The following is a 14,394-nucleotide window of genomic DNA, read 5'->3' as shown; positions in this document are numbered from 1 at the left end:
GCATAGACTTCAGACTCACAGACTGAGATTTAAATCCTAGGGGAGAATAAGCTGCTTCTTAGCTTTTAGTCTACTTATCTATAAAGTGGGAATAGTCAGTGTCTCACAGGATAGTTGTGAGGATTAAGTAAAATATAATTAGGCATGTGTGTATATGTCAATGAATGAATGCTGTGTTATAGTTCTTTAGATACACCTTCTACCTGCCAACCAGACTTGCTTTCCATCTAAAAGTCATGTGTCCATTAATTTTGCATCTAGGGATCTTGAAAGATGCTACATTTGTGATGATGACCGTTAGGAGTGATGATAACATTGATTTAATGATGATTACCAGAAACAAAATATTTTCAAAGGATTTACAAGTAAAATACGGTAGTTATGAGGGTCAGATGTTGGTGGGAATAGAAAAACAAAATTGTCCTTGATGGAAATGTTGTAAATACATAGATAGTAATGTCAAGAATAAAAAGGAAGTGAATCTAAAGAGCAAAACATGACTTTTCACTAATTGTAACTAACATCTCCCTTCCATTACACCAGTGAGAAGAAACTCATTACAGATGCCCTTAATAAAAATCAATTTCTGAAGAGACTGGATCCTCAGCAGATCAAAGACATGGTGGAATGCATGTATGGGAGAAACTACCAGCAAGGGAGTTACATTATTAAGCAAGGAGAACCAGGAAACCATATCTTTGTGCTGGCAGGTGGGTTTTACAGATTTGTCTAGTCATTATATAACAAACATTTGTCTGTTGTTTAATAACTTTTTGCAGACATTTATAAAAATGCAAAATGGTTTGCTCTATTTGTAGAAAATATAACAAATTGCGCTCATGAAATAGTAACATTGTTGCCCTAATCATCATAGTGATAATACTTAATATATCATGGTCCTCTAATCATCACGGGGATAACATTTACTGAATGCTTTCTGTGTCAAGTATCCTATTGAGTTCTTAATAGAGAGATCTCATTTCAACTCAGCGACTCTGTTAGACAGGAGCTATTATTTTTATGTTACTAATGTGGACTGTGTCCCAGAGAGATTGAGTAACTTATCCAAGGCCACGCAGCTCATTGTGGTGGGGGTTGAATGCAAATTTAAACAATCTGACTCAAGAGTCTGTACTTTTAATCACAGTGCTACTCACTCAACAATCACAAAAAAGTGTTTGAAAGTATTCACAGTACTTCTGGTTGTGTTGACCTTTTTACATTGTTGTACCAGGAAAAAGAAAACAATTATTTTTGTGACTCTCTAAAATGTTTTGGTAATATACCAATGATTTCAAAAGATAATTTAGGTACATTTAACCAACAGATGAATCAAATAGAATGCCTTAAGATTAAAACTGGTGTCTTATTGGGGGGGGGTACTGGTAATTAGGTTTATTTTTCTAATTAATTAATTAATTTATTTTTAGAAGAAGTACTGGGGATTGAACCCAGGACCTTGTGCATGCTAGGCATGCACTCTCCCACTGAGCTATACCGCTCTTCCCAAGACCAGTATTTTTAGAACCATTTAAATGGCTTTCTCCATATATGATCACTTTAACATGCTTCCATGCTGGGTAGATTATAATGGTTAGATAGGCAAAGGATTTATTTCTCAAATGCATATCAAATGCATAATAAATCTTATAGTGGAATTCAACAAATTATTTTTTAGATATAGAGGCAAGAAATTATCTGAACAGGGCTTATGGTTATTGAGTGCCCTGTCAAATTCTGAACTGCCCCAACTCTTTGAGTTTTAGGGAAAAAAGTTAAGCTGGCTTGCCCAGATAGAATGGTAATCTGGGATGAGCTGTGGCCTTTTATTTTGCACTATAGGTCCTGGCAATGTAATGCTTTTATGACTTTTGTTTCTTTGAGGCCTTACATATGGAGCAGAAGTTGCCTGTCCAAAGAAATTAATAAATGTGTATTATTCTATTCATAGTGTATAAAAGATTGTTTTCTATATTTTGATTCTTTAAACATGCCAGTTTCATAATTATTGGTGTATTATTTGCCATATACATATTTGTAGACATCCTTAAAATTATAGTCATTCACAAGCAATTCTATCCAAGAAGTGAATTATAGTCTTAATTTAGCCAAGCCTTCAAATTTTAGGGACAGGTGACCCAGAGCAACGTTCCCGTCTTTCAAGTTTTCTGTTGGCCATTTCACTTCTATTTTAGTAACACGAGAGTATTCTGGCGAGAGAATGATCATTCCCTCTGGTCATTAAGTCAACCACTATTTATGGAACCTCCTAGGAAAAGGATGAGAAACTCATGTCAACCCATCTGGTTGCTTGCCAATAACTCTGATGAAAGGCTTGAGGAGAGAAGGGTTTGAACAGAAGTCAGCATCAATACAGCCATTAAAGTCAGGGCTATAGCACACATGGAAATGAAAATTGGGTGGTTTCTCAGTTGAACTGATTACGGTGTTATCTAAGAATTGAATTGTGTGATTTAACTGATTGAGCAAATTAGTTTGTTACTTTAAAATCTCTGTTTTATGAAATATAGCATGAATAACAAAAGGTAAAATCATATTTAGCTTAAATTTTTGGTATTCCATATAACTGTTCAGTATTGCAAGTCCCATGAGCCATAACCAACTAGAAAGGAAACTTGAAATGCATAAGATCTACAATATCAACTCAACAGTACAACTAAGTGGTTTCAATGGAATAGAATTTAGTTGTAATGATTAAAAATTAAATTGTATATCTAATCTATAAAATTCAGAGCCAAGACAGAATTTATTTCTTACTAGAATATAAGTTCTAACAGAATAAATATTGTCTCTGTTTTGTCTACACTATCTCTCTGGCACCTGGACTAGTTCCTGGTACAACATAAGTATTCAGATCAGATCTGTTGAATGAATGAGTGGACAGCGATGACCCAGAACTACTTAGTGGTGATTTGGAGAAAGGAAAGACTAATTCTTGAAGGGGAAGAGAAATGACCCCACCATATTCTTCCATTAAGAATATAGGTCTTTTTGCATATGATTTTGGTTAGGTAAGGTTTTATTTATTTGAAGAGAAAGGAGAAGCAAATTGCTGGGGCAAAAGAATTGTGAGGAAGTTGCCTCAACTTCTGCCTCTTCCTTCCCCCAACCTTTGTTTAAAGATTAGTGTCAAGGACTCCTCTTCCTTTTCCTTTTTATGACTTTAATTTTTAGAGAGGTTTTAGGTTTACAACAAAATTGATAGAGAGGAACAGAGATTTCCCATACACCCTCTGCCCCCAACACATTCATAGCCTCTCCTGTTGTCAACTTCACTCACCAGTATGGTACTTTTTTTTTTTTTTAATCAAGGATGAGCCTACATTGATACATCATAACCACTCAAAGTCCATACTTGGTGTTGAACACTCTATAGTTAGGATAAATGCATAATAACATGTATCCATCACTATAGTATCATAAAGAGTATTTTCACTGCCCTAAAAATCCTCTATGCTCTGCCTATTCATCTCCCACCCCTCACCCTTGGCAACCACTAATCTTTTTATTTTCTCCATAATTTTCCCTTTTCTATATGTTGTATAGTTGGAATCAGACAGTATTTAGCCTTTTCAGATTGGCTTCTTTCACTTAGTAATATGCTCAGCTTAAGTTTCCTCCATGTCTTTTCCTGGGTTAATATCTCATTTCTTTTTAGCACTGAATAATATTTCATTGTCTGGATGTACCACAGTTTATTTATCCACTTACCCAGTGAAGGACATCTTGGTCATTACCAGGTTTTGGCAATTATGCATAAAGCTACTATAAACATCTGTGTGCAGGTTTTTGTGTAGACCTAAGTTTTCAGCTCCTTTGGGTAATACTAAGGGGCACAATTGCTGGATTGTATGGTAAGAGTATGTTTAATTTTGTAAGAAACCACCAAACTGTGTTCCAAATTGGCTATGCCATTTTGCATTCCCACCAGAGGTAAGAGTTCCCGTTGCTCCACATCCTCTCCACCATGTGGTGTTGTTAGTGCTCCAGGTTTTGGCCATTCTAACAGGTGTTGGTATCTCATTGGTGTTTTAATTTGCATTTCCCTGATGATATATGACATGGAGCATCTTTTCATGTTTTTTCTTTGGTCAGTGCTAAAGTCTTTGGTCCATTTTTTTCATTGGGTTGTTTTCTTATTAATGAACTTTAAGAGCTCTTTGTATATTTGGTAGAACAGTCCTTTATCAGATGTATCTTTTAGGAAAATGTTTCTCTCAGTCTCTGGCTTGTCTTTTATTTCTCTTGGTATTATTTTTCTCAAGCGCTCTTCTTAGTGACTTCCTGTATTAATTCGTTGCAGTGATTGAGGGATTAGTCAACAAGCAAGGCATGGTGAAGTAACTTCCCCAAGGTCACACATCCAGGCAGGCTGACTCCAGGGTCAGGGCACTTCTCAGTTATGACAAGTTAGTCCTTCCGCCAGTGTGGACACCTCTTCTGTGTTTTCAAGACATGCAGTGATTGCTGTGTTCCTTGTACAAGAGAAATAGTTTAATGTGCTACATTTCATGAGGTAGAATGAATTTTAAGTAAAACACTTGCTTCAGGAAAAGAACTATGTAACAATGATAATGTTAACAATAGCTAACATTTACATGGCATTTACTATCGCTAGCCATTGTTCTATGATCGGTTTCTATAGTAACTTATTTACTTCTCACAACTGTATGAAATAATTATTATTAATATTATCCCCATTATTGACGAGGAACCCAGGCAGAGTGGGTAGCTCAAGACGAATCAGCTAACAGTGAGTAAGTGGCAGAGCTGGCTTCAGTCTGCCCTGTTAACCGCTTTCCTATAATGAGAATCATATCTTACGTCTATGTTCTGTGTACTTTCTGATTGTTTTATTTTTTTAAATTTATGGAATCTAGGTGGATTTTGATTATTTGTGTTTTCTTGCATCCTTCTTGATAGAGGGTCGACTGGAGGTGTTCCAAGGGGAGAAATTGCTATCATCCATCCCTATGTGGACCACGTTTGGGGAACTAGCCATTTTATACAACTGTACAAGGACCGCCTCTGTGAAAGGTAACAGGAGAGGGAATGCTGTATATTAAATAATTATTACACAATGGTAAAGATAATCTGTCATTATTGCATCCTGAGTCTTCTTATCTCCCGTTGTGCCCCATATTCTCTTATTAATAGAAATATTATGCTTATAAAAGGATTTATATTGAAGCACTTGTCTAAATGATTCAAGCTCTAAAAACCTGTCCATCGGATACCTGTATATAAAATATGATTATGGCTTTAAACAGAACTGATTCCAATGTTTGCTTTAGTTGCCACTTCACTTTTTCACTATGTAGACATTTGCCTTTGGCTCATCTAGAATGTTTGCTTTCTCTTCTCCATGAGGTTCTGACCATATTATAAACCAGAAACATTAATTAAACCAATGAAAATGTATAAATGTCAAAAAGGATATGAATTAATTAATGAGAGTTCTCATGAGTGACTTTTGGGATTACTTCCATTGCTTCTCCTTAGGGTTCTTATTTTTATTGACTTTATTCATTGTAGTATTAGGTTTTCTTCTGAATTACTTAGATGTGGTGTTTCTCAAGGTTTGGGACCAGGTTATGTGTGTTAGCACTGTTGCCGTATTTGATAAAAATGCAGATTCTGAGGCTCCACTCCAAACAATCTCTGACAGTGGGGCCAAGGGATTTCTATTTTTAACAAGAATGTCAAAATAGAGTATGAAAATGAATATATGTATATTCACGTATCACTGAAGAATTGTGCTGTACACCAGAAATTGACACAACATTGTAAACTGATTATACCTCAATTAAAAAAATTAATAAATACAGAAATAAAAATAAAGAATGTCAAAATAATTCTAATTCATTTTAAAGTTTAGTAGACCAGAGATTTGGGTTTTGATGTACTTTTTCAGTTCTCATCACTCCTTTAAAAGAATATATTTCTACCATAATTTCATGTAGACTTTTTAGAGCTGCTACTTCTGCTCCTCTTTCTTTGTAGATTTTATTCTTGCTTTTAATGTCTTTCCTATGAAGAGGTTTTCTCAAAAACTGTCTTGCATAATCTCTTTGAAAATGATTTTATATATTTTAAGTAAAAGTAACCATAGAGATTCTTAAAATATATTGGCTCTCATTAGCAGCAATGTCTAAACAACATAAAAAGGCATAAAAACATACTCACATACAGAGATCTTTAGCTTTCAGTTATCTAGGTATGAATTCTTTACTCTCTGAATTGACTGCAGGCTGGCTGGCTTTCTCTTGTATTGCATTGTATCACAGCACAAATCTAAAATACATCCTGATGATGCAGTGTATAATTAGGATTTGCAAACTAATTTTAATATCATCCCAAGCAAAACATAATTAGAAAGGAAATCTTTTGCTGCTCACTTCCAATCATGGCTTATTTCAAAGCCAAAAATGATTTTATAAAGTTGCTTACTCTTTACATCACTACTTCCTTCCATTTGCATGCTTAAATAATTCATTTTCCAAGATCTATCGTTTTATGAGAGTATATGAAAAACTTATTGATGAACATTTTGGAATGTTTTCTTAATGGAAGAGCTAAACAATATTTTATTATTTTCTTGACTTTTCTAAAGCTATTACCAATGTTAAAACATGGGCACTAGATCGAGAGGTGTTCCAGAATATAATGAGAAGGACAGCTCAAGCTCGAGATGAACAGTACAGAAACTTCCTCAGAAGGTAAGAAAAACACATTGGCAGCGGAAAGAGCAGAAGATGGGGTAGCCAGATTGTGGGGATGTTGGTTTTATCCAAGTAATTTTTTTTTACTATAGCTTTTCTTATTTAAGCATTTTTCACATGATTCAACCAAAGGAGCAAAAGTATTCTCTTGCAGTATATGCTGCTGATATTAAATTATTAGCTTTGTTCACTGATTTATTTCTCTTGCTAATTTTGCCCTTCTATTGATGGAGTCATTGTATATAGTATAGAAAAATGTGCAAAAAATATCCTAAAACATTCACTTGGGTTTCTCAGTCGACTTTGAAATACGTCCTATAATTTAGAAGTAGATAGCAAAAGACAATCTTTCTCATATTGCTTTGCTTAGAATAATATTAAAATTAATTTCTTTTACTATCCTTATTCATTTTCTTTACCTGAAACATTTCCCTCATTTACATAGCCACACCATCTTCCAGATTACTATTACTTATAGCAGACTAACTTGCCCAAAATGTTATTATGCTTGCCATGATAACATGGATCCTTGGAATATACACATCTTGTCAACTGTTCTGAACCCCCAACAACTTGGACACATCAAGTTAAAGAGAAACAAATACCTATGTAACTGAAAAAGTCAGCTACGCATTAAAAATTTTGTTTGGAAAGTTCCTCATTCAAACTATTTCTGTGTGCTTTATGGGAGGTTTGACAGTCTCTGAAGCTGCAGTACATCTTGTAATGAAATGTAACCGATGATAAGTGGTAGTAATACTAACATGTTCTGTGGTTCTCCAAAATAAAGTCTTAGGTCTTTTTAAGTATAGTGGTTTTTATCGTGCATAACTAGCCTGCCTAGCCAATGATTTTAGGGCTGTGCAGTGCCTAGCATATAGTGAGGACTTGATGAATATTGAATGAAGGCATTGTTAGTCAGTAGAACATTGCAGGCGTTAAGATTTCTCGTATGAACGCTTGCTGATCTAGTCTCCCGGACACAGTCAGAGCTTCTGGCAGAGAGCTGCTATAATGTCAAGCAGGTGCCTTGCCTATAGACCAGACAGTGCCTTAGCATCATATTGTGGGGTCTACCTAAGTATAGGTAATCTCAAAAAAAGTTATAAAACATAATAACAAAATAAGCGCCATCATTCTAAGGAGTAGGAAGTCAGCCATGTTTTTGGAGCTCTCATTTGCACCCCCATGTCATTTCTTAGCCTTCCTTGGGGTATCCCCTCTCCTTGGAGTAGTCTCTGTTCTGAGGTTCAGTGATCATACCCTTGGTATTCTTTATTATTTTGCCTATAGCTTCATTTAGCTTATTGTTGAGCTTTACAAAATAGGTGTCATTTTTGCAACTCAGCTTTTTTCCCACTCTTTTTTAAGATTCATTTATTTGGCTAATTTAGTCATTTCTCCTCTTGTAGAGTTCTCTTAAGTGACTCGACCACAGTGCATTTATCTGCTCTCCCACTGGTGGTGTTTCAGTGTTTTGCAGTTACAAACATTTCTTATACACTGGCTCCTGGCTCCATGCCTCCTGGTGCGCATGAGCAAGTGTCAGTCTAGAGCTCTCTTTTCAGAACTCAGACCTGATCACGTGTTTTTGGAGGAGCATCATTTTTTTCTTAGGGGTATCAAATTTGAAATGGTAAGAAAGAAGTATTCATCTTACAGAAATTCTATCAACAGTCCTGTGTGAAAAATGGGTAAAATAGAAGAGAAATTGCTTTAAAAGAATAATTGAATCACATTGATTGGTTAATCATATTGAGTGGAATTTCTGGGGTTTTTTTCAAATAAAAGTTTCAGTATTCTATTTCATTCTCTGTGTATTACTATCTGTAAAAATGTTCCGATTACATGCCTCTGGCTACCATTCAGTTTAAAAGACAGTACAATATGACTAATAATCAAAGATCATTTCCATGCTGATTCCTACTTTCCCTCCTAGATTCAGTCTTTACTTAATTATAAGGATTTAGATGAAAATCTGATCCTCCTCTGGAAGGAGGGAGCTCCTTATGCATGTTAATAAAAGAGATATTGAGATGTGGAGAGAAGCACATTTCTGGATGTGATTCACTTTGAAAACCAACAACCAATGTAAAATGTTTTTTTCCCAAAGAGGCAAAATTTCATTTTTTTCTTTTTATTGTATCTTACTAATTTTATTTATTTGCCTATAATAAATGTCTGTGATTAAATATAATTATATAATTTAAATGTATTTGAAATTCAGTTATTTATGGGTAGTATATTTGGCGGTTTACTTTGGAACAATTAAAGGGCATTGTGTCTTTTTAAATGCATGCAAAGGTGTTTGAATCTACATATAGGTGTGCATTTCTAGTTTAATTCAGGAAGAGAATTAAATAAAGGTTTCTTTTAAAATTTTGTAGTGTATCCTTGCTGAAGAATTTACCTGAAGATAAATTAACCAAGATCATTGACTGCTTGGAAGTGGTAAGAAATCTTAAAGTTAAAAAATGCATTTCATTAAAAGATTGCATAATCTAGTCATTATTAGCACTGCACATTAAAAAGAAGGAAAAGATGGTGATCGCTAGTTCATGGAGACCAGGAACCTTTTACTATTGTGAAAACCCTTAGGTCAGCTCACACTGAATTAAGGGGGCTGGGGTGGGATTAGGGCACTCTTCTGAAATATATAAAGGAAAATTGGATTTGCATGTGTAAAGTGACATTTGACTTACGTATTTTAATCTTTTTCAGTGTATTTGAGAAAACCAATCTGCCTCACTCAAGAGGCATTTGATTTTCTGCAATTAACATCACAGTCCCTTAAAGAGCTCATAGTATGAAGGAGGTAGTGATGCCTAATTAGGTAATGGAGAAGAGAAAGGGTATACTGGGGCTTTTGTGATAGTCTCCTGAATCAGGCTATGAGACACTCCATACTTGAAAACTCCAGGCTATGAAAAGACATTAAAAAAAAACAAAACAAAAAAATCCCCCTGCGCTTAAGAAGCACTGTGCCTATTTTAACATCTCGGGAAAAACAGCATATTGGAATGTGTTCAAATACTCATGTTAGGCATCACGCAGATGGTTGGTTCTAGTCCAAGACTAGTCAAGTCTTTTCGTGAATAATGCTTTTATGACATGTACCTTGGATTCTAATAATATGCAGTATGTGAGAACCTCTTCAGAGATTAATATTAAAAGTTAACCTCGCTCTAACTTTTTTGGAGAGTTAATTTCATTGAAAGCAAAATGGCTTTTGGGGAATTTAAAGGAGGTATGGAATAGTAAAGGAGTCGCATGTAGACTTTAAGCTTTTATAAAGCTGTTCTCAGTGGGAGACAAGACTAATTGTTGACAGATTCATGCTTCTGTCAATCACAATATACAGTGTAAACTAATATCTGTTGAGAAGGGAGTACTGACCATTTTATCCTTAAGTGTAAGTGACACCAGTAATGTTTCCATTTACAATTCATGGAGCCCATCCAGCAGTTTATCAAGGACAGGCCATGATGACACAGTGCCTGGCCTTGTGTCCCCAGAGCTTTCAGATATGAAGTCATTTTCAAGAGGGCTGCTTGCCCTGCACCTCTCGGGATTTTCTCAGTGTAACATAACCCAATCACAGATGTTACAAATTAATAATTCATTCTAATTTCTGAGTATTTTTTTAAAGCTGTAGAGGCCCTATATTTTTTTGTTAACTGAGGAAATCTGTTTTTAATATAATACTAATAGAGTAGATTCACCAGAGGGGAATTCCATGCTGACAGCAAATATTAAAATTTAGTGTCATTAAAAATAAATGGTAAATTAGACATATTTATAGCAGCCGCAGGCAACAGCTATAGAATATGTAGATGGGGGCTCAAACCTAGTATTAATTAACACACAATTTGAGTTTGAAAGTCTCATCTTTTAAAACCAGCCTAGAAAGGCTTTATTACATATTAGCATTTGCAGACAGCAGCACAGTATATAAACGGCTCTTTATTCATACCTGGCAAACAAACGTGTCTCTGTAATGTGTGAAAATTCTCAGATTCGAAAGTGATTAACAAGGGAGTAGTGGGATCTATTTAGCACTAAGAAAAGCACATAAATTGCCAGCAGAGGTTGGACTAATGACCCATCACCAGGGTCCTGACAACAGCCAATCACTAATGCATCAGAGTTATGACAGAGCACCCGCTGAGTTCCAGGACCAGCTGTCCCACAAACTGTCTCTATAATCTTTGAGAAAACAGACTGAGTCTGGTGTGCTATTTAGGAGTTGATTGGGGGTGGTTTTTAATTTTTGTGCAGGAGGCGGGGAAGGGGGATCAGAATTTCCCATCACCAAGCAGTTGATCTGATGTGTCTGTTAAGACTTCATCTGTTGCACTCATAGACCAAATAGCCAGAATGTGCAGTGTTTCAATAGCATTTCTTGCTTCAGCTTAAATCACCCAGAGCATTCAGATCTAGAGGCAGACATCGCCTTTCAACCTCTTCTTGTGTTCTAATGGGAAAAGGAGAGTGGGAGTGGTATCAGCATATTCACTAGTGTGCCCTAAGAGTTAACTAATGACCATCGTAAAACATAATACGGATTCAGAATGCTGTGTAACTACTGATGATAATGAAAACGATCATGTGACCTCCACACCTGGCAGTTGTGCAGTACGGAAGACCAGAGTGGAAGGAGTTTCTGTTTCCACTTGTGGTGATTGATCCAGGAAGCATGGGATTTGACTGTGTGGCTGACTGAAAAGTCACCTAACTCTCTGTTACAGAGATTTGGTATTTGACCCTCTGCCCTGCGACTCCTGTGTGGCATCTTTCATGAACCTGGAGGCGTAGGGGGAACGGGCTGGGGGTGGGGAGTGTGGCAGGTCCTCCTTGGTCAGATCATTAGCGGTGCTGCTTAAAAGGCAGATTCCCAGGTCCGACCTCACAGTTTTACTGGATCAGAAACTGGGATAGGGACCCAGAAATCCACATTTTATCATTTTAGCTATACAATTCTTTGGCTTATTAAAGTTTGAGAAGCACTATTTAAAGTTATGAACAGAACACACATAGGTTAGGGTTTGCCATATTCTACCTTTTCATTCATGGATTTCTTATTTTTTTTTTTAATCATTTGTTAAAAGTCTCTAGTCCTCCTTTCTTATAGTTCTTGCTAACACTTGCAAAAGTCAGAGGGGTTTTCTCACTGTAATGATTACATCCAGAACCATACAAAGTTGAGATAATTGTGGATTTTGCCAGTTTATGGACCAGTTAGTTAAAGGTGGGGCAACGAGGTGTTGTAGAAAGTTAGCTAGTCCAAAGTCTGGTGATTAGGTTTTATGGTCAAACCCCTGTTCCTAGCAGCTGTCAGTTAATTGTGGTGGGCATCAGGGTCTTCGCAACTGTAAAATAAGGGAGTGCTGGGTGGGTCCCATCTCTACGGGCTCTTTCAAGTGTTTCAATTACAGAATTCCACACAGTTGGCTCACCTTAAAAGGAATTTCTGTTGGTTTTCATTCTGTAGACTTTGGTTCCTTAGAAATAAGCAATCAGGTACTACTATGTTTTGCCTGAATGGTTGATAGGGTCCACTGATGTACGTGTGTTTGCTTTAAAGTTTCTAAAATGTTTTAACTATCATACTTGGAGAAACAAAACATAGTTGGTAACAGACCCAAATAACTGTATGCAATTTTTTAAACAATCAACTTAGGTATATAGTCACATGATGCAGAGTGTGTGTGTGTGTGTGTGTGTGTGTGTGTGTGTATGGTGTGTGTATCATACAGCTGATTGTGTATCATCAATACTTCTTTGCAATGAAGATTTCAAACCACACAGTAAAGACTCCAAGGAGGTTATAGGCTTGCTTCTTTGATTTGCCCTCCATCGCCTTGGATTTTATTTCTGGTTTTGTATATTCTATTACAGGCACTGAGGCTCTAGCATTTTGCTAGCTAGCACAGAATGAGCAGTTCTTTACATGAAAAACTCTTTCCATCTTTCGCTGTTGCTATTTGTGTAGTTTTCTTCTGATCTCTGCCTTTCAGTCTGCCGTGGAATTGATTTCCTGATTTTCCCTTCTTGCCATACACTAAGTAACCACTCTCGGTGTTTCTAAATATCATCTTTTAAAACAACTTTTTCAGACTGTGGATCACAACTCATTACTGGGTCATGAAATCAATTTAGAGGAACACTTTTTTAAAAAATCAGAGTACTGATCATAAGTATTGTTTAAATATGATTCAGTTTTATATAAATATGTGTGTGTACACTTGCATGTAGGTATTTGGGTGTACATGTAAAATGTATTCCTTACTGAATTCAGAGTAAAAACTGCTTGAAAACCGCCACCCCACAGGATAGGGTCTATGGCTTCTTGGTCCTCTAAGGGACCCCTTTGCAATGTAACACAGGACAGTAAACCACACTGTTTGCATGTCTCTTTTTGGTCTTGGTGACCACCCTGGCTAGACTGGCTGCTCTCCCCAGTTGACAAACACTGGCCAGTCTAGCATCGTAGCCAGTACTTACCACTATATATTTTTGGTCTGACCTACATCCATGGCCTTTTCTGATCTATGAAGTTACTGTCAACACACTGGGAGGTATTATTTATCTTCCTCCCATGGTTTTGGGTGACAAAGACTAATCCCTGGGAAAAACACCACTAGGAAGGTTGCCCCTTAAGAAACAGCAAAGCCCTTTCTCAGTGTTGCCTTTCCAGCTTCTCCTTTTTAACTTATCTGACTGGCAGGAGTTAAAGCTGCCCCTCTGTGAAGACCAGAGACTTTATAATAGCTGAAGAACAGCCCACCAGCACTTCAGGAATTCTCTAGATTCCTTCTGTTCCAAGTGGGTGATGGGGACTGAAATTAAGATGGGAACAGATCCAAGAGCAGACTGTCTGAAACAGGGAAGTCTCACATGACCCCGGCAGTTTTAGTAAAGAGAACTGAATGTTAGCTCTATGATGAAGAGCCCTGAACCGTGGTGTCATGGTCATCTCGATGGTAAAGTGAGCTTGTGTGTATGTAGTGAAGGCTTGTGACAGAGCTATAATGAGAAGGAGTAGAGTGCTGGAGTAAGCAGACTGTGATGGAAAAAACTCAAAATGTTATTTTCCGAGTGGAATAAAAGTGTGTTTCTTGCTCACGTAACAGTCCAGGGAGGCTAGGCCTGGTTAGCTACATAGAATTATTCAGGAACCCAAGCTGATGGCTACTCTGCCATCTTCAATACTGTCCCACTCCCAAAATCTCTCAGGGCCATGCCATTACAGTTTGGGGAAATGTATGAAGACACAGCCTTGGACCAGTGCATAGGCCTGGCATGGGCAGGACATACATTGCTTCTGCTCAGACTCATGTAGCTAAAAGTTAATCACATGGCCACAGTGAACAGCAGGGAGGCTGGGGGATGCAGTTTACCTGGATGGCTGTGTATTACTGTGGAAGACTTTGATGACCAGCTCACAGCCTCTTTCACAGAAATTAACAGTCACCAGGTGACTGTCTCACCTAGTCCTCAAACATCACTAGGTATGGTAGATCATACCATCTTAATTTTACAGAAAAGGAAACTGAGGTTCAGTATATTGAAATAACAGCTAAGCAAACCATTCTCATCTTCCTCCTTAACATGGTGATCATTATTGAGTATTTACCATGGTTCAGGGGCT

General features: G+C 36.9%; 1 protein-coding gene across 1 annotated transcript in view; it reads left to right on the top strand.

Annotated features, from left to right (window-relative positions):
• The window catches only part of PRKG2 (protein kinase cGMP-dependent 2), a 93,738-nt gene that overhangs the window by 30,077 nt on the left and 49,267 nt on the right, over positions 1-14,394 (top strand). The window contains exons 3-6 of the mRNA XM_031432712.2: positions 544-710; positions 4,945-5,058; positions 6,635-6,740; positions 9,131-9,194. Of these exons, the coding sequence (XP_031288572.1) occupies positions 544-710; positions 4,945-5,058; positions 6,635-6,740; positions 9,131-9,194 (451 nt within the window). The remainder of the gene's footprint in view (positions 1-543; positions 711-4,944; positions 5,059-6,634; positions 6,741-9,130; positions 9,195-14,394) is intronic.

The sequence above is a fragment of the Camelus dromedarius genome, chromosome 1, assembly GCF_036321535.1.
Source record: "Camelus dromedarius isolate mCamDro1 chromosome 1, mCamDro1.pat, whole genome shotgun sequence".
Taxonomy (NCBI): domain Eukaryota; kingdom Metazoa; phylum Chordata; class Mammalia; order Artiodactyla; family Camelidae; genus Camelus; species Camelus dromedarius.
This window is presented reverse-complemented; position numbering and strand designations above follow the sequence as displayed.